Raw genomic sequence first — 19,952 nt, forward strand, 5'->3', positions numbered from 1 at the left:
ATGAGCTGAACCTGACATAGATGAAAAACTTAAAAGTAAATCAAAAGAACTAACAAAAAGCTATAATATTTATACAAACTGTTTTTAACCATAACCAAAGTCAGCCAACAGCTACACAATTACTGTCTAGATGAAATCCAATGTTGCACAAAGAGAATGGACCAGACCTTAAAGGTAATGAATTAAAATCCGAATCCTACCTCAGAAAAAAAAGAATTTTATGTAAAATTTCTTTTCTAAAATTAATCTGAATTCCAAAACTCTCTTTGAACAACATTAGGTTTATTTCTTTATTTATTTATTAAGTCTACATTAATATCATACAGGTTCAACATGATTTACTGTTTTAAACCAGGTTGGTGACGGCTGTCTTGAATTTCCAAGAGCTGCAATATCGTCTTCAAATCTTACACTTTTTCTTCCTGATTGTCCATGTGATTCTTCTGTCTTCTTTTCACTAGATGTGGAAGAGATACTTCCCCTCCTAGAGGAAACATTACTTCCCCTTGTAGAGGATACATTACTTCCCCTTCTAGAGGACACATTACTTCCCCTTATAGATGACACATTACTTCCCCTTCTTGAGGACACATTACTTCCCCTACTTGAAGACAAATTACTTCCATTTTTTGAAGATAAATTACTACCCTTCACTGATGATTTATCACTGTTCCTAGAAAATGTCCTTGTTCCCTCAATATGACTATGGCCGATGTCATAGTGTGAAATGTCCTCTCTACTTTTCTTAGTCAGCTTAAAACACTCATCTAAACTCTGTTTTAGAACTTCCATTTTTAAACCTTCATCATCTATAAAGTCATTGCCAAAGGTATCAGTATTATTAGCTGCTGAAACGTAGTTTTCCATAACTTCTGTTTTATCAAATATTGTTTTCTCCCTTACAGAAGCAAGCCTCTGTGGCGTACATGCTGTGTATTTGCTGTGTATATGCCGCGAACACAGTAGTACGCTAGAGGAGTACATTTTACATACACCGCATGCCGCGTACATGCCGTGTACTATTTCGACAAGTACACAGCATGTACGCAGGAGGTCACTAGTACACTTCAAGTACGCCGCACAGACTCTGAAAATTTAAGGAGTACACTGCATGTACGCAGGAGGGACTTGTACGAGAAAATAGTACACTGCATGTACACAGCAGATACTTTGAAATTTGTGCAGTACACTTCATATACGCGGGAAAGACTTGTACAATTTCTTTTGGCATTTATACTTAGTTTTTTTTTTATAAGTTAAAGTCTGAAGTAAACTTCATATACGCAGGAGGGACTTCATGCAGGAAAGATTTGTACATTTTTTTTTTTTTGGAAGCAAGAACTTGATTTCCGAGTAACTTTTATCTTAATAGCATAGAATAGCTCAGATTACCGGTATTCTGAACAATAAAAATTCGCCAAACTATTTGCAATGTTCATTTGTGAAGCTTACATCTTATTGATTTCTGAGCTGCACCTTGCATGCAGTGTAAAAATATATTCTTTTTCATTTTGAATTAATCCTGGAGCTTTCTAACTTGGATAATTGAAAAGCCTTATTTGAACTTCGTTGCATTACATTTTGTAATACATGAAATAATTACCAAGATAATGCCTCAACAGCGCCTGAATGAGAAGAATTAATAGCTCTCACTGTTATTTGAATACTCTTAAGCAAAACACCACTCTATCATGTTTTATAAAGGCTTTAATGCTCATTATGTTAACTCATTAAGGCCTCACCAAATTAAAAAGTTGTTCATCGGATTTGCCGCTCGTATATTTTCAGAACGTTTTTGGCTAATTGCGCTTGCCCCATTGGAAAAAATCAATCCAAAATTTTTGGTGCGCTACTTTTTACAGACGTAAAAGTGTATAAATGCTTATATAATTCCAGTCTTAGATTGTTCTCAGATGGATTTTAATCAAAATAAATACATACTACGCACACATCGTCTATAATAAATCATAACACTTATATTTAGTTGCATTAAAGTTGTTTCCCCTTGATGCAGTTACGCCATTTTCTTCAAATGTTTACCAAATTACATGCTACAAAAATTGATTTATTTCATTGAAAAGTGGATGGAGAAAAGCATACTAATTTATTTGATAACATCAATCTACATTATATTGGTAAGGGTAAATACTTATTGATGCATGTCACTTATCTTTTTTCTGTTTTTTTTCTGTCCAAATGATCAGCATTTGCATACGAAAGTTGGTGGGGTAAGGAATTTACATTATCACAGCAGTTTCGCCACAAGAGTACACAGCATGTATGCAGCAGGAGTACACAGCATGTACGCCGCAGGACTCGGGCCAGGAGTACACAGCATGTACGCCGCAGGAGTACACAGCATGTACGCCGCAGGAGTACACAGCATGTACGCCGCAGGGGTAGTACACCGCAGGCTCATTTGCATGTGAAAAGTGTATGTGCCGCGTACATGCTGCGTACTATTCCTCGCATACTAAATTCCTCCAGCGTACATCCCGTGTACTATGTAGTCCACAGCATGTACGCAGCAAGTAGTACGCGGCAGAGCTCATTTGCATGTCAAAAGTGTACTACAAACGTACTATCGGTGTATGTGCGGTGTATATCCTGCGTACTATTGATTTCAGTACACATCATGTACGCATCATATACGCTGTATGTACACAGCAAGAGTACGCAGCAGGCCTTTTTCTTCTGTAAGGGCTTTTTGTTTTCATTTTTAAACTCACTTAAAAATGGTCTCTTGTCATCCCTGATTATAGAAAGTTTATTTCCTTTCCTAGCATTTATTGTGTCGGTTTCTATGTCAGAGTGAGCAGTATCTAGCTCCTCTTCTACAGGCCATGGTGACAACCGCCCAGAAAATGTGGTAGAAACTTCATCAGAATCATCAGCATCATTTAATGGAATCATGTATATGCTAACTTGCGGTTTTCCTGCTGGAACAGATAAATCAGTGTCTTCATCAGCATCTGTATCTTTACTAATTCCTTCACCTGAAATTCTTGTTTCTATTTCAGTTTCCACTACATAATCCAGCTCTTCTAACCTTATGTCTAATTTCTCTTGATAATGATTTTTGGTATATTCATCTGCAGACTCATGAGAAATATCAGTTTTATTGAAAAAATCATTCTTTCCTGGTTCAGGAATATCAGATATTTTTTCAGAAAGCTTTTCTGTAGTATCAGGTTCACTAGAAGACAATGATATTGACTGCTTCTTATAATCTTTCAGGTAAGTTTTCTCCTTTTCAGTTGCCTGTGACGGTTGAAAAGTTTTCTTGTCTGCTGCACCAAAGTTCCAGCACAACTGAGTTCCCCGTTTAGTCTAAAAATGTCATTAATAACAAAAAAAGAGAAAATTATGAAATAAGACAAAAATGTTGGTACTGATATTTACAAAGGATGACGTTTTTCTATAACAATGTTTCCTGATGTTCTATTCTAGGTTATCCTAATAAAGGATATTAAACTACCCTGAAATCCTGAAAATACGCCGGTTTCGATAATAAGCCGGTCTCGAAAATAAGCCACCATTTCACTACAGGCAAAAAGGGCTCATAAATAAGCCGTACTCAAAAATAAGCTGTTCACCTTTTTGTATCAAAGTTCCTTTCCACGGGATTTGAACCACCAAGCTTTTGTTTTCAGTCCTTGTCTAATTTTAAGAAATTCGTGATGAAACTGAGATTCCATGTCAGGAAATAAAGCTCTCCGTCCCGAAACGGTACTTTTAGAACCTTTTGGCGAAATTTTAATGTCCGCCTGAGCTTTCAGCCAACGTTTAACATTGGTTTCTTCTATGTTAAAATGTCGGGCTGTGTCTATTACTTTATCTTTAATATTTCCAGCTGACAACGTTTTGTAATGAGACACAACTTTCAGTTTAAATTCCCTCGTATAGCTTCTACCATTTTGTTTTGGCGTTTCCATTATTTACAACTTGTAAAACACCATTGTACCTGTAATTATACCACTATATAAGAAAGCCTATAAAACTGTTAAATTGATATCACAATGCGGTGTTTGTCACGTATTATGCAAGTTATTCATACCCGTTCACGGTTTGGCGATCGAAACATAGGTGTGTTTTGTTTGTTAGGCCAGACAAAACTTTTTCTATGGGTAATTATGTCAGAAGTATAAGTATTTACCGACATCGATGTTTTTACTAAAAATCAAATACCGGTATAAAAAAATGGCACTCGAAAATACGCCGGTTTTTAAATCGTTACCGGATATATGTACTCGAAAGTTCGCCGGACTCAAAAATAAGCCGGTCTCGAAAATAAGCCACCAATTCCTTACGAAAATATAAAATAAGCCGCGGCTTATTTTCGGGATTTCAGGGTATGACATTTCTGTGTTTTTGGGGTCAAAATTCAACCCTTATTATAAATTCCCTCTCCAAAAAGTGTTTTCCATTTTGACAAACTTTTCCCTCAAACATGTTTTTCACATAATGCCAACCAAAACTCTTTGTCCTATCATTTAAAACTTGTGACAATGTGTGCCTGTAAGTCATACCCTTCTGAAGTGTTACATATTTATTCAAAATACTTTGATTTTACACCTGTGATTTTTCCCTCAGATGGGCCCTGCCCCCATTCCTCCAAAACCAATAACAAGAGGACCATGATGGTCCTGAATCACTCACCTCTTCCCACGACCCAGTTTTGAGTATGACGTCGTTTTTTCTATTATTTGACATAGTGACCTAGTTTTTGAGCTCATGTGACCCAGTTTTGAACTTGACCTAGATATCATCAAGATAAAAATTCTGACCAATTTTCATGAAGATCCATTGAAAAATATGGCCTCTAGAGAGGTCACAAGGTTTTCCTATTATTTGACCTATTGACCTAGTTTTCGAAGGTACGTGACCCTGTTTTGAACTTGACCTAGATATCATCAAGGTGAACATTCTCACTAATTTTCATGAAGATCTCATGAAAAATATGGCCTCTAGAGAGGTCACAAGGTTTTTCTATTTTTATACCTACTGGCCTAGTTTTTGACCGCACGTGACCCAGTTTCGAAACTGACCTAGATATCATCAAGGTGAACATTCAGACCAATCTTCATGAAGATCCGTTGAAAAATATGGCCTATAGAGAGGTCAAAAGATTTTTCTAATTTTAGACCTACTGACCTAGTTTTTAACCACAGCTGACCCAGTTTCAAACTTGACCTAGATATTATCAAGATGAACATTCAGACCAACTTTCATACAGATCCCATGAAAAGTATGGCCTCTAAAGAGGTCACAAGGTTTTTTTATTATTTGACCTACTGACCTAGTTTTTGACAGCACGTAACCCAGTTTCAAACTTGACCTAGATATCATCAAGATGAACATTCTGAGCAATTTTCATGAAGATCCATTCAAGGGAAATGGCCTCTAGAGAGGTCACAAGGTTTTTTTATTTTAAGACCTACTGACCTAGTTTTTGATTGCAGTTGACCCAGTTTCAAACTTGACCTATATATCATCAAGATAAACATTCAGACCAACTTTCATACAGTTCCCATGAAAAATATGGCCTCTAGAGAGGTTACAAGGTTTTTAGCTCACATGTCACAAAGTGACAATGTGAGCTTTTGTGATCACGCAGCGTCCGTCGTCCGTCGTCCGTGCGTGCGTGCGTGCGTCCGTGCGTGCGTAAACTTTTGCTTGTGACCACTCTAGAGGTCACATTTTTCATGGGATCTTTATGAAAGTTGGTCAGAATGTTTATCTTGATGATATCTAGGTCAAGTTCGAAACTGGGTCAACTGCGATCAAAAACTAGGTCAGTAGGTCAAATAATAAAAAAACCTTGTGACCTCTCTAGAGGCCATATTTTTCATGGGATCTGTATGAAAGTTGGTCAGAATGTTTATCTTGATGATATCTAGGTCAAGTTCGAAACTGGGTCAACTGCGATCAAAAACTAGGTCAGTAGGTCAAATAATAAAAAAACCTTGTGACCTCTCTAGAGGCCATATTTTTCATGGGATCTGTATGAAAGTTGGTCAGAATGTTCATCTTGATGATATCTAGGTCAAGTTCGAAACTGGGTCAACTGCGGACAAAAAGTAGGTCAGTAGGTCAAATAATAAAAAAACCTTGTGACCCTCTAGAGGCCATATTTTTCATGGGATCTTCATGAAAGTTATTCAGAATGTTCATCTTGATGATATCTAGGTCAAGTTCGAAACTGGGTCACGTGCCATCAAAAACTAGGTCAGTAGGTCAAATAATAAAAAACATTGTGACCTCTCTAGAGGCCATATTTTTCATGGAATCTGTATGAAAGTTGGTCAGAATGTTCATCTTGATGATATCTAGGTCAAGTTCGAAACTGGGTCAAATGCCATCAAAAAGAAGGTCAGTAGGTCAAATAATAAAAAAACCTTGTGACCTCTCTAGAGGCCATACTTGTGAATGGATCTTCATGAAAATTGGTCAGAATGTTCACCTTGATGATATCTAGGTCAGTTTTGAAACTGGGTCACGTGCCTTCAATAACTAGGTCAGTAGGTCAAATAACAAAAAAACCTTGTGACCTTTCTAGAGGCCATATTTTTCATGGGATCTGTATGAAAATTGGTCAGAATTTTTATCTTGATGATATCTAGGTCAAGTTCGAAACTTGTTCAACTGCGGTCAAAAACTAGGTCAGTAGGTCTAAAAATAGAAAAACCTTGTGACCTCTCTAGAGGCCATACTTTTCAACGGATCTTCATGAAAATAAGTCAGAATGTTCACCTTGATGATATCTAGGTCTTGTTCGAAACTTGGTCACGTGTTTTTAATAACTAGGTCAGTAGGTCAAATAACTAAAAAGCCTTGTGACCTCTCTAGAGGCCATATTTTTCATGGGAACTATATGGAAATTGGTCTGAATGTTCATCTTGATGATATCTAGGTCAGGTTTGAAACTGGGTCAACTGCGGTCAAAAACTAGGTCAGTAGGTCTAAAAATAGAAAAACCTTGTGACCTCTCTAGAGGCCATACTTTTGAATGGATCTTCATGAAAATTGGTCAGAATGTTCACCTTGATGATATCTAGGTTTTGTTCGAAACTGGGTCAAGTGCCTTCAGTAACTAGGTCAGTAGGTCAAATAATAAAAAATCTTGTGACCTCTCTAGAAGCCATATTTTTCAGTGGATCTTCATGAAAATTGGTTAGAATTTTTATCTTGATGATATCTAGATCAGATTCAACACTGGGTCACATGAGCTCAAAAACTAGGTCACAATATCAAATAATAGAAAAAAACGACATCATACTCGGTTTAAAACTGGGTCATGTGGGGACAGGTGAGCGATTCAGGACCATCATGGTCCTCTTGTTTCATTATTTGACCTACTGACCTACTTTTTGACGGCACGTGACCCACTTTCAAACTCGACCTAGATATCATCAAGATGAACATTCTGACCAATTTTTATGAAGATCCATTCACAAGTATAGCCTCTAGAGAGGTCACAAGGTTTTTCTATTTTTAGACCTACTGACCTAGTTTTTGACCGCACGTGACCCAGTTTCAAACCTGACCTAGATATCATCAAGTTAAATATTCAGACCAAATTTCATACAGATCCCATGAAAAATATGGCCTTTAAAGAGGTCACAAGGTTTTTCTATTATTTGACCTACTGACCTAGTTTTTGAAGGCACGTGACCCAGTTTCAAACTTGACCTAGATATTATCAACGTGAACACTCTGACCAATTTTCATGAAGATCTTGTGAAATATATGGCCTCTAGAGAGGTCACAAGGTTTTTCTATTTTTAGACCTACTGACCTAGTTTTTGACTGCACGTGACCCAGTTTCGAACCTGACCTAGATATCATCAAGGTGAACACTCTGACCAATTTTCATAAAGACCCCTTGAAAAATGTGACCTCTAGAGTGGTCACAAGCAAAAGTTTACGCACGGACGGACGGACGCAAGGACGACGGCCGCTGCGCGATCACAAAAGCTCACCTTGTCACTTTGTGACAGGTAAGCTAAAAACACTGCTTTCAGTTTTGCTGAACAACCTTAATAGTGCAACAGCCTACATGTACAATGAGGGTGTAATAAAATATCATATATTTATAAATGTATATTAAACTTCATAAATCATCCAAATTACAGATTATACCCACAGACACTTGGGGTTCGGACCTCCACACACCCCATTCTCCTACGCCCCTGGTTTAGTTTAGCCAATATATTTTAGCATTTTACCATGTATTGAGCATAGGTGACGATCATAAAAAGCATTTTGTAACATTTCAGCGTGTTTTTAAAAAATGCATTTTTACCATCAATGCTCTCAATACTAGAAGATATGCAACTTCTCACGAACACTAGAGAAACAATAGCCAGTTAAACGTTTAAATGAACCCCTACCAATGAATCACTGGTATCAATCGTCAGATTTGTTACCATTCTGTTAAATGACACCGGTCCCGACAACTGTCGTTTGTATTCCGACGAGAAATCAATAAATAATATAAATCAATCTATCTAAATTCTATGGAACACTTCCTTGCGAATAGATCCCTGCTTTGAACTGCGCATATCATTACCGGGTACCAAAATCACACCCTGGTACCGGCGCTCCCAAGTACAGGTGGCACTCACACATACAGCGCTCGATAAGCGATTTTAGAGGAGCGGTGGTGTAAGTATTTCTTATTGTATCTCCGGTAATTCAAAACTTTTCTTAAAATGAAAGATATCTGCGCCCTGATGAATAATTGGTGACTATGTTCTGTGAGTGTCACAACATTTCATCTTGAAATAAACAAAATACGGCGAGTTAAACGTGAACGTTTGACTCAAAAATGTCAAATGTCAAAAAAACACGTAAAATACTCGGTAAATACTCCAAATGTATTCATTTTTGATACAGTATCGTATAGCCATATCTTCCTACAATAACCAGTTCAAATTCCAAGACTTAATTTGTTATATTTAAAGAATGACTCGTGTTTAAAGATGGTATGGGGTTTCAAAACGGCACTCACATCGCACAGGTGTTAATTTTTTTGGCGCTCAACAAGTACAGCTGGAGAAAAGTCTTCAGAAACGTAGACCTTGTTGTTGTTTACTCTCAGTGTGGTGCCTGTATGATCATAAATCTTTATATCGTTAAAAAACTGACTGTAGAAGTCGACCTTTCTATGTTAAAACATACGGCGACAATATTTTAACATTATTTTTTATTAAAAAGCTTCTTGAAAACTGATTAATGCTAAATTTTGATATGTCCAAGGATTTCGTTGAAAAATGAAAAACGTGCTTCAAAACATTCATATGACTCAGTGGGATCAGTGGACGGTAAGGGGGTGAGGGGGGTGCTGGCGTTGAGTGAGATTCAAGATGTAAAGCGGCTGGGTGCCCGGGTGTCCACCAATGTTATGCCTTTCAAACCTCAACTTCTTGCTCGGAGCCCGCTGATCAGCCAGTTTTCGCTCGACTCCCCCCGACAATTTACATATTAAATCTAAATTTTTTGTCTGCGATTCTCCATACAGAAAATACTAGGAATAAGAAAGGGCGAGAGCGTGGATTGAAAACATGATAATTAGTGGGGCGCTGAGCGAAAAGTCGATATTTACGTTATAAATCGGCGCCTAAAATTAGCGGAAAGACGGAATGGCATATATCAGCCACCAAAGAATTTTGTTAAAATGTCTGTTCGGTACAAAATACGCTCATATTTTAATATCTTATTAATTCAAGGAATTTATCAATTAATGAGTTCTTGTTTGGCTCTCTCAGGAATCGATGCGAGTCATTCCGATTTAATAGCAGACCGATTCATCTCTTTTCCGTTGCAGTTGCCTTAGAGCTGACGATTTCTCCACATTTCTGAAGACCTTTCTCTATCTGTACTTGGTGAGCGTCAAAAAAAAAATGCACACCTGTGTGATGTGAGTGCCGTTTTGAAACCACTTACCTTCTTTAAACACGAGTCATTCTTTAAATATAACAAATTAAGTCTTGGAATTTGAACTGGTTATTGTAGGAAGATATGACTATACGAAGCTGTATCAAAAATGAATACATCTGGAGTATTTACTGAGTATTTTACGTGATTTTTTTTACATTTGACATTTTTGAGTCAAACGTTCACGTTTAACTCGCCGTATTTTGTTTATTTCAAGATGAAATGTTGTGACACTCACGGAACATAGTCATCAATTATTCACCAGGGCTCAGATATCTTTCATTTTACAAAAAGTTTTGAATTACCGGAGATACAATAAGAAATACTTACACCACCGCTCCTCCAAAATTGCTTATCGAGCGCTGTATGTGTGAGTGCCACTTGTACTTGGGGGCGCCGGTACCAGGGGGTGAAAATTGATACCGCTTCGACTGCATTATAACCGGATTATCGCTTCACCACGTGTTACACGAGGTTTGTTTACATAAAGAAGTGATGATCTGGTTTAACATAGCCGTAAGAGTAACAATTTTGGTTCCCGGTTTATGACATGCACTACACAAAGCGAGGGTCCAGCGCAAGCAAGTGTTCCCATTGTTCGTGAGAAGTTGCATATCTTCTAGTAATGAGAGCATTGATGGTAAAAATGCATTTTTTAAAAACACGCTGAAATGTTACAAAATGCTTTTTATGATCGTCACCTATGCTCAATACATGGTAAAATGCTAAAATATATTGGCTAAACTTAACCAGGGGCGTAGGAGAATGGGGTGTGTGGAGGTCCGAACCCCAAATGTCTGTGATTATACCCACTTCTAGGAAAGTACTTCCACAAATCATCAAGGGAAACAATGTTTTCAACAAACTTATTTAAAAACACATTATGTCTTGCATCCAGGAAGAGGTTTTATGTGTAATGAATAAAAGGCGAACCTTAAATAGCAGTTCAGAAAATATCAGCTTAAAATGTAAATTTAGGTTGAATCAATCTGATTTCAATTGTGCTTCCAACACCAATACAAATCATAACATCAGTTGCTAGTGTGCAATATTCTTACCCAGTCATCCCATATATCGAAACTTCGATTACTCCTTAACTACAACAAGTACATTTGGATTTAACCTCTACCCTGCTAAATTTCTAAAATGGACCAGTCCATCATTCAATTTGGGCAATACCATTTATTATTCGAAGGGGTGTTCACTGAAAATTTAATGACTGAATAGCGAACAGTGCAGACCATGATCAGACTGCACGGATGTGCAGGCTGATCTTGGTCTGCACTGGTCGCAAAGGCAGAATCATTTGCCGCCAGCAGGCTAAGGGTTAATGAATAAATTCAGAAGTGAAAAGTAATTTTCTGTGTAACACTTGGTGCTTTCTATATATCTCTTGATGCCCTTTATAAAACAGATTCAGAGAAAAGCTGATAGTATCATATGATGGTAGCTTCAAGGGAAAATTAGTTTCAATGGGCCATCAGTTTTGTGTGTGAGTGTGTATATACATTCCTTTATCCTTGCCACTGGTGAACCATTTGGGTGAGCAAGGGAAAGATTCCAAAGTTCATGTATGTATATACACAAGATAACTACACCAAGTATATCCGACTAGAGACCATGGTGAAACAAACCTAAAATTCTTGTACCACATCTGTCAAAATTCAAAACAATTTAATCTGATATCATTGCATCACTTCTGTTAAAATTCCAAACAAGTCTTCAATTCTTGTATTACCTCCATCAAAATTTTTTTTAAAAAGCAAATCTAAAATAACTGCACATGTATCATTTCCTATCTGCACAAAAATTAGAATATAAGAAATCTAGAGGGTTTATTGTCCCTCAATGATCATGCCTGAATAATGAAAACACAGCAATTCAGTAAATTCAGTAATAACTTGAAAAGTACTGCAATCTCTGAAAATTCACAAAGCATTAGTTAAGCATGCAAATCACATACAATATAAATTATTTACAATCGAAGCACAAATACAGACACATTTATATACCTGTATAATACCTCATATGAATAATTAGAATCATCATCATCATCATCTAATTCACTAATTTCATCATCATTAGACATAGGAGAAACTAAGGGAATGTCTAATTCCATGACACCAATATCATTGTCATCATCACTTTGATCCTTTAAATTTATATAGAATTAATATGAAAGCTGAAAAAGAGTGCTAAAATTTTATTAACTTGCAACAGAGTAGGCTATTATCATGTAGCAAAAACAGTTATGATTCCTTTTGCAAAGGAATGTTTCTTTATAAAATTGATATTTTTAGAACGCATTCGTTGGTGTTGTAAATCTACCATATTTTTACAGAAAAACAATTAAGGAAAATGTATTTTTTGGCTCAAAGAATAAATTAAACAAGAGCTGTCAGTTGACAGTGCGCTCGACTATTCTCAGTGCTTGATAGTATAATATAAGCTATGAGTAAAACTTTAACATTACAATAAGCATATTCTAAGTCGAAAAGGGGCCATAATTCAGTCAAAATGCTTGATAGAGTTGCCTCCTCCTTTTTACAGACTGGGGTCATGATGGTAAACAAGTATGCAAAATATGAAAGCAATATCTCAATGGACTTTGAAAATATTTGGGGTGGTATGCAAACTTTAACATTACAATAAGCATATTCTAAGTCGAAAAGGGGCCATAATTCAGTCAAAATGCTTGATAGAGTTGCCTCCTCCTTTTTACAGACTGGGGTCATGATGGTAAACAAGTATGCAAAATACGAAAGCAACATCTCAATGGACTTTGAAAATATTTGGGGTGGTACGCAAACTTTAACATTTGTGTGATGCTAACGCCGACGCCGGGGCAAGTAGAATAGCTCCCCTATTCTTCGAATAGTCGAGCTAATAAAAATGTAACTTACATCTTCTGGTTTGTCATGTTTGTCATCAGACGCTGTCATAGAGGCACCAAACCCTGAGAGTAGTGATTTCTTCTGTTTGCTCTTTGCTTTCTTCTTTCTTGGTGGTGGTTCTGGTGTCCACTGTCATAATAAAGAAATGTACACTGTGAAATTATATATATTTGTAATGGATTTCTTTCATATAATTTATGACAATATTATTCTATGTATTTTACTGAAGAAAATTAATGCAAATGAACAAACAGAATTCCTATTACTGCATTAGTTTATAGTCCACAATTTGTTTGTTAGTTTGGGGTTTAACATCATTTTTCAACAGTTATGAAACTGCGAGTAGTTAACCTAAGCAGTGTTCCTGGATTCTGTACCAGTACAAAGCTGTTCTTTGCAATTAACTGCCAACTTCCCCACATGAATCAGAGATGGGTGACGAATGATTTCAGCCACAACGTCTATTATCAAATTATCATGGAAAAACATTTGCCTCACCCAAGGATCAAACTCACTACCCCACAATCCACAGATCTGTGCTCTCCCTATTGAGCTAAGCAGGCAGGCTTTAAAATCTACAAAGTCATGTCCCTATGAAAAAATTTTCAGTCAAAACCACAAAATTTACGCAATTAATTTCCAGTATATTCCTGTTCCACTTCGTTATTAAAAGTGATCAATCAGAAGGCAGCTTTACTTCACTGTTATTCAATGTCATATGTCAGTTTAAGTCACTTTCAGGACAAGAAAAAACTAAATTATTGATCAACATATTTCTGCAACAAATTATCAGAACCATTGGTATTTTTTTAATTGATTTTAAATTAACACAAGAGCTGTCTATTGACAGCACGCTCGACTATTCGAAGTATTGATTGAAGTATAGGGTCAAAATATTACCCGATATTTTCAGACAAAAGAAAAGGAACAGATAAAACAAACAATGTACCTGTATTTGTAGATTTGGATAAGTTTTGCACTATAATGCAATGTGTGACCATGTTGGTAAGCAAGTGTTCAAAGTGTCAAAGCCATATAATAAACAGTTGATAGACAAAATATCAAATGGTATGCGAAACCTAACTAATTTCTTTGTCCAGAAAAAGGCCATAACTGAGCTCAAGTCCTTGTTCTAGGTAAGTAGACTATGAAGGTAAACAAAAGGTCAAAGTTTCAAAGCCATATGACAAACAGGTTAGGCATAATATAGACTGATACGAAAAACTTCACTGATTTCAAAGTCCAAAAATGGCCATGATTTAGCCAAAATAGTTGACAGAGTTATGTACTCTTGCCTACAAATGGAAACCATGATGATAAACAAGTGTTCTAAGTTTCAAAGCCACAGGTCAAATAGCTTTGACAAAATGTTGACTTGTATGAAAAGTAAACCAATTTTCAAGTCCTAAAAGGGCCATAATTCAGCCAAAATAGTTCACAAAGTTATGTACTCTTGCCTACAGATGGAAATCATGATGATAAACAAGTGTTCAAAGTTCCAAAGCCACATGTCAAATAGTTTTGACAGAACATGGACTTGTACGAAAACTGAACCGATTTCAAAGACAAACAAGAGCACCGCCTTGCGGGTGCTGACGCTCATCTGATTTTTTTTGTGTAATAGAAATATTGTCCTACCCATGATTTTCTAAGTCTAAAAAGGGCCATCATTCTTGCAAAAAGCAGGATAGAGTTATGTTTCTTGATGTACAGTGTCCACTTATGATGGTGAAAAACTGTTGCAAGTTTTAAAGCAATAGCTTTGATAGTTTATGAGAAAAGTTGACTTAAACATAATACTCAACCAAGAAAATGATTTTCTAAGTCCAAAAGGGGCAATAATTATTGCAAAAAGCAGGATGGAGTTATGTTGCTTGCTGTACAGGGTCAGCTTATGATGGTGAACAAGTGTTGCAAGTTTCAAAGCAATAGCTTTGATAGTTTAAGAGAAAAGTTGACCTAAACATAAAACTTAACCAAGAAATCTGATATTTTCTAAGTCCAAAAGGGGCCATAAATCTTGCAAAAAGCAGGACGGAGTTATGTTTCTTGCTATACAGGGTCAACTTATGATGGTGAACAAGTGTTGCAAGTTTTAAAGCAATAGCTTTGATAGTTTAGGATAAAAGCTGACCTAAACATAAAACTTAACCAAGAAAACTGATTTTCTAAGTCCAAAAGGGGCAATAAATCTTGCAAAAAGCAAGATGGAGTTATGTTTCTTGATGTACAGGGTCTGCTTATGATGGTGAACAAGTATTCCAAGTTTCAAAGCAATAGCTTTGATAGTTTAGGAGAAAAGTTGACCTAAACATAAAACTTAACCAAGAAATCTGATATTTTCTAAGTACAAAAGGGGCCATAAATCTTGCAAAAAGCAAGATGGAGTTATGTTTCTTGCTATACAGGGTCAGCTTATGATGGTGAACAAGTATTCCAAGTTTCAAAGCAATAGCTTTGATAGTTTAGGAGAAAAGCTGACCTAAACATAAAACTTAACCAGGCAACGCCGACGCCGACGCCAACGCCGACAACCGCTCAAGTGATGACAATAACTCATCATTTTTTTTCAAAAAATCAGATGAGCTAAAAAGGGCCATGATTCAGCCAAAATAGTAGACAGAGTTATGTACTCTTGCCTACAGATATAAATCATGATGATGAACAATTGTGCAAACTTTCAAAGCCACAGGTCAAATAGTTTTGACAAAACATAGACTTGTACACAAATTGTACCAATTTCCAAGTCCAAAAAGGGCCATAATTCAGTCAAAATAGCTGACAGAGTTATGTACTCTTGCCTACAGATAGAGACTGTTATAATAAACAAGCGATAAAAGTTTCAAAGCCATATGTCAAACACTTTACACAAAATGTGAACTTGTACGAAAAACTTAACCATGATTTCTAAGTTAAAAGGGGCCATAATTCAGCCAATATCCTTGATAGAGTTATGTACTCTTGCCTACAACTGGACATGGTGATGGTAAACAAGTGTTGAAAGTTTCAAAGCTTTATCTCAAAAGACTTTGTCAGGTCTGGTCAGGATCTATACTGTTTGCTTTCAAACCCTATTGCAATTAGAGCAATCATTAGTGGATGCGCAGACTGGTCTGGATCCATGCTGGTCACACATGCACTATCATGCTGGTTTTCTCATGGTGTGGCTCAATTAACAAGTTTCTGATTTATCAGCGCAGGTGCTTTTTGCAGATGATGAAACAAAGTACCACCGTTGAAGTGCAAGAACAGAAGTTTTCACACCGAACTGTCAAAAATGTCATGAAATTTTCAAATAACAGCAATAAATTTTATTATTATAGTAAACTATAATTTCATACTTAAGAACATTTGGAGGGATAAATGTTGCATTCGCTGTAGACTGCGAATGAAAATTACACATACTGTGAAGTGAACTTGTGTAAGAATGTCTGGGTCATCTACTTGCAGGAACTCAGCTCTCTCCCATACAAACCAGATGTCATGACTTATCAGCCGCCACAGTAGGCTAAACACCTGTTACAGTAAAAAAAAAAAAACAATTATTCCATCAGTGTCATATTTAACCCTTATCATGCTGGATACGATTGAGTCTGCCTTTGTGACCAGTGTAGTCTGATCATGATCTGCACTGTTCAACATTCAGTCATTATTTTTGGTAAGTACCCTTTTTAACAGTTAATGGTACTGTCCGAACTGAAAGATGGACAAATCCATTATAGAAATTTAGCAGGGTTAAGAGAAAATCTTTTACTATTAATTATTAACTTTCAGTGTAGAAAATCTGTATGATATACCCTTAATGTGGCTCAATGTTTAAACTAAATGTGTCAAACTATACGGCTTCTATCACAAATGTCATGTATTAACATCCATTTTTTAAAAAGACTTACAGATTTTTAGTATAATTACATGACTATTTCTTAAAACAGTCCAACTTCAAATACTCATCAGTAATTTTCTTTATTTATAAGCACAGTCTTGAGTGCAAAATATTATCGTTTATGATTAATTTATTAATAAATAAAATTATGAAATCTCCCTAATGTATCAATTTTCATGGACTTGAGTTTCACTTAAATCAGAAAAATTAAATATCAGTGTAAAAGTAAAATAATTATTGCCGTTCATTGTATTTTCAAAATTTTAAATCCATTCAAACAGGTCTCCAATATGAAACAGCTAATTTGTCTAAAACCACAAAATTTTATCCAACGAAATTAGATTACTTCACAGTATCCGAAACCATATATTTTTTCTGTATCTTTATATAAGTTACATTATTGAAAATGCATTATTTTATCAAAGACTGAGTTACATGATCGGCGCTTCTCATTGCAAACAATCGTGTGTCAACGAAAACATCTTCTGCAATAACATTCTTCTTCTTCAGTTCTTCAACCATCCAGTCAACTCTTGTCTGTTTTTGCTGATCTGTAAGTCTGTAAATCAGCATTCAAGAAGTTTTTGTATGACAAAAAACACCACACAGTTTTACATGCACTATAATAGACATAATTGAAATGGAAGTGAAATTTACTTGATGGAATTATTCTTGAATTTGCAATACTAAGTGTTGATGTCTTTGCTTGAAAATAAAATGGAAGGTGCCAAGAGACAACCTGTTTCATTTAAGTTAAAATTTTGCTTATTTACTGATATCCAAGGAAACAGCAATGGTAGGCATTTCTAGTCTGTTTTCAGAGGAGATAACACCTAAAGCTATTGCTTCAAATTTCATATATTTATGTCCCTAACTAATCATCAGAGCAAAGTAACATATCAAATCAGGCTATATTAAAAATAATGATGAAAAACAGAGAGAGTAAAACAGGCAAAAGTAAAGTCACTTATAATACAGAATTAAATTACTATAATTACCCATCCAGGTTTTCAAGCCCTTTTAAATTACTGCCAGTGAAACTTTCTAAAAGGTATTTCATGTGTGTCCCTGTTAGAAGATCCATGAGGACATTGTTGAGCAGCTGGTTATACGGGGTAAGGCGTAGGTTAACCCAGGCCGTGAACCCATTTATTTTTGTCCTAAGAGACATTCTGCTTTTATTCTGTATCTACATCAGTCTGGAAAAAAAAATCAAATATACAACAGCCATTGCCTTTTGTTTCTATGAAAAAATCAGTGGAAATAAGTATTTCCTAACTTTCTATACAGCTAAAGCATAAATCTTTTCTGTTTTAATTATGTCTGTGTGTAAATATTGATATAATAAATCTGCGAAAATGAATAAAACTAATTGTAGTCAATACATTTAAAATCACAAATAACTTTAATTTGCAAACTTGCTCTCTTCGTTTATACATTTGTCTGTATTGACAAAGAACACTGATGCGTCTTTGATCTAATTTTATCTCACAAAACTAGTTCATCAATTATTGCACAATCTGTTTTATTACATTTTATTACATAAGATCGGTCAAAGTTTCTTTTCTTACAAAAGTTATTCAATAGTCTCTTCTATTACACTTGTTTTTTATAGCTGTTAAGTGATATAAGTAATGATGTTAAATTTGTACTAATAATAGATCTGTCTCAGTAACGCAGCACGAAAAGTTTCTGCATTGGCCCTAGGTTATCTTTCACCTAAAATCTTTGCCTTCTTAGACTTTTCAGTATGGGACCAATGACTTCCATGCTACATATTGTTTTGTTCTGGTGAATATTAATGTGATTTCAGAATATCCATCCAGGGATATAAGGTTAAAGTCCTGATCAGAAATATGACCTAAATAAACTCATTGACGTCCGAGTGTCATCTTAACTTTTAAGGTAGGAGTCAGTGTATGTTATGTTTGACAAATTGTCTTATTATAGGGGACAGTTCATGTGCCATGTAAAATCAAAATAGTTTGGTGAGTGGCAGAGTTATTGGTCATACACGAAACAAACCCAGTCAACTTTTGATCTCTAACTGTGACCTTGACCTTTAAACTACTGGCATATTGTCTCATTATGGGGAACATTTGTGCAAAGTTGTATCAGAAGAGTTGACTCGAGGAGTCTATCTCCGAGATATCACACTTGACTTTTTTTGATACTTGATAATGAAGTAGGGCATATATGAGGAAACTACATCGGGATGACTTATTTTATGATCTGATATTTTTTAGTTGTCGTCTCTCTAAACCTTACCCGTATCTGCATTTTAATTTACTGTTACTAATAGGAAAACGAAGACATTAAGAAATCCAAAAAAGTCATACTATACTTGTCAGACTTACTTGCTCTCATAAATTAGACATTAACATTCATTTAGAAACTTCAAATGAGTTGAATATAACTCATAATTTGAAATGTGAGACTTAAATCTTCGAAAGGTGTGATATTCATAAAATTCATAAAATGTCAGCAAAGTAAGTTTATGCTTTAATGTCAACATAAATTTATTATCAGAGATGTAATCATTACAAATACTTTGTATATGTACCAGAAATTAATCCAAAAGGATTTCTATTGGGGATTTCCTAACAGAAATATGCAGAATAAGTTTAGACGTGACAGGACAGCGACAATCAAAAATTATCATGCTGTCCTGAAACATCCTATTATTTGGACTAATCTCAGGCGTTCTTAATATCCCCGCCTTAAAAGACCCCTGATACAACCCTGAAAAAATCTCAACTATCAAAACAATACTTAGTGGATGGCTAATCTATGAGTATGATACTGCCACCTGTGGCAGGGCATAGATTTATGGCAGTGTGGGCAAAGTATGCTGTGACACACACGAATTCATGTCTGTTTCAAACATATGAGGCCAGAATCGAGTAAGCATGAAAAGGACTGACTAATCAATCACATAACAATGAAAACATATAAAAACATGAAATAATTACCCCTTAAAAATGTTCTTGTTACTTGGTCGCCATTTGTAAACAAGTTTATGCAAATTAGCCAGGGGAGGCTACTTCGATGGTATCGCTTTGATTAAAGTGGGATAGCTATTGTCAGTAAAGTTGATGATGACAAATGAGGAATTTGGTTTTGCATATTTACTTTGACTTTATTCATATGTTCATGTATAACATCAGCCTTGTCAAGTTTGTTTTCCGTAAGAAATAAACAAATATTACTTCGGCCCGGCATTTTTAGACAAACAC

The 19,952-nt window shown here is 35.7% G+C and overlaps 1 protein-coding gene across 6 annotated transcripts in view; it reads right to left on the reverse strand.

The window, feature by feature from the left end:
- LOC123536322 (uncharacterized) overlaps positions 1 to 19,952 on the reverse strand; it is a 58,245-nt gene extending 38,293 nt beyond the window's left edge. For 2 of the 6 annotated variants that reach the window (XM_053527987.1, XM_053527985.1), the window contains exons 1-6: positions 19,689 to 19,842; positions 17,715 to 17,915; positions 17,152 to 17,275; positions 16,239 to 16,349; positions 12,843 to 12,962; positions 11,963 to 12,091 (exon numbers count right to left, since the gene is read on the reverse strand). In XM_053527987.1, coding sequence (XP_053383962.1) covers positions 11,963 to 12,091; positions 12,843 to 12,962; positions 16,239 to 16,349; positions 17,152 to 17,275; positions 17,715 to 17,887 — 657 coding nt within the window. In that variant the 5' untranslated portion in view covers positions 17,888 to 17,915; positions 19,689 to 19,842. The other 4 variants (XM_053527986.1, XM_053527988.1, XM_053527989.1 and 1 more) reach the window with 4 other exon arrangements.

This window comes from Mercenaria mercenaria, chromosome 17, assembly GCF_021730395.1.
Source record: "Mercenaria mercenaria strain notata chromosome 17, MADL_Memer_1, whole genome shotgun sequence".
NCBI lineage: Eukaryota > Metazoa > Mollusca > Bivalvia > Venerida > Veneridae > Mercenaria > Mercenaria mercenaria.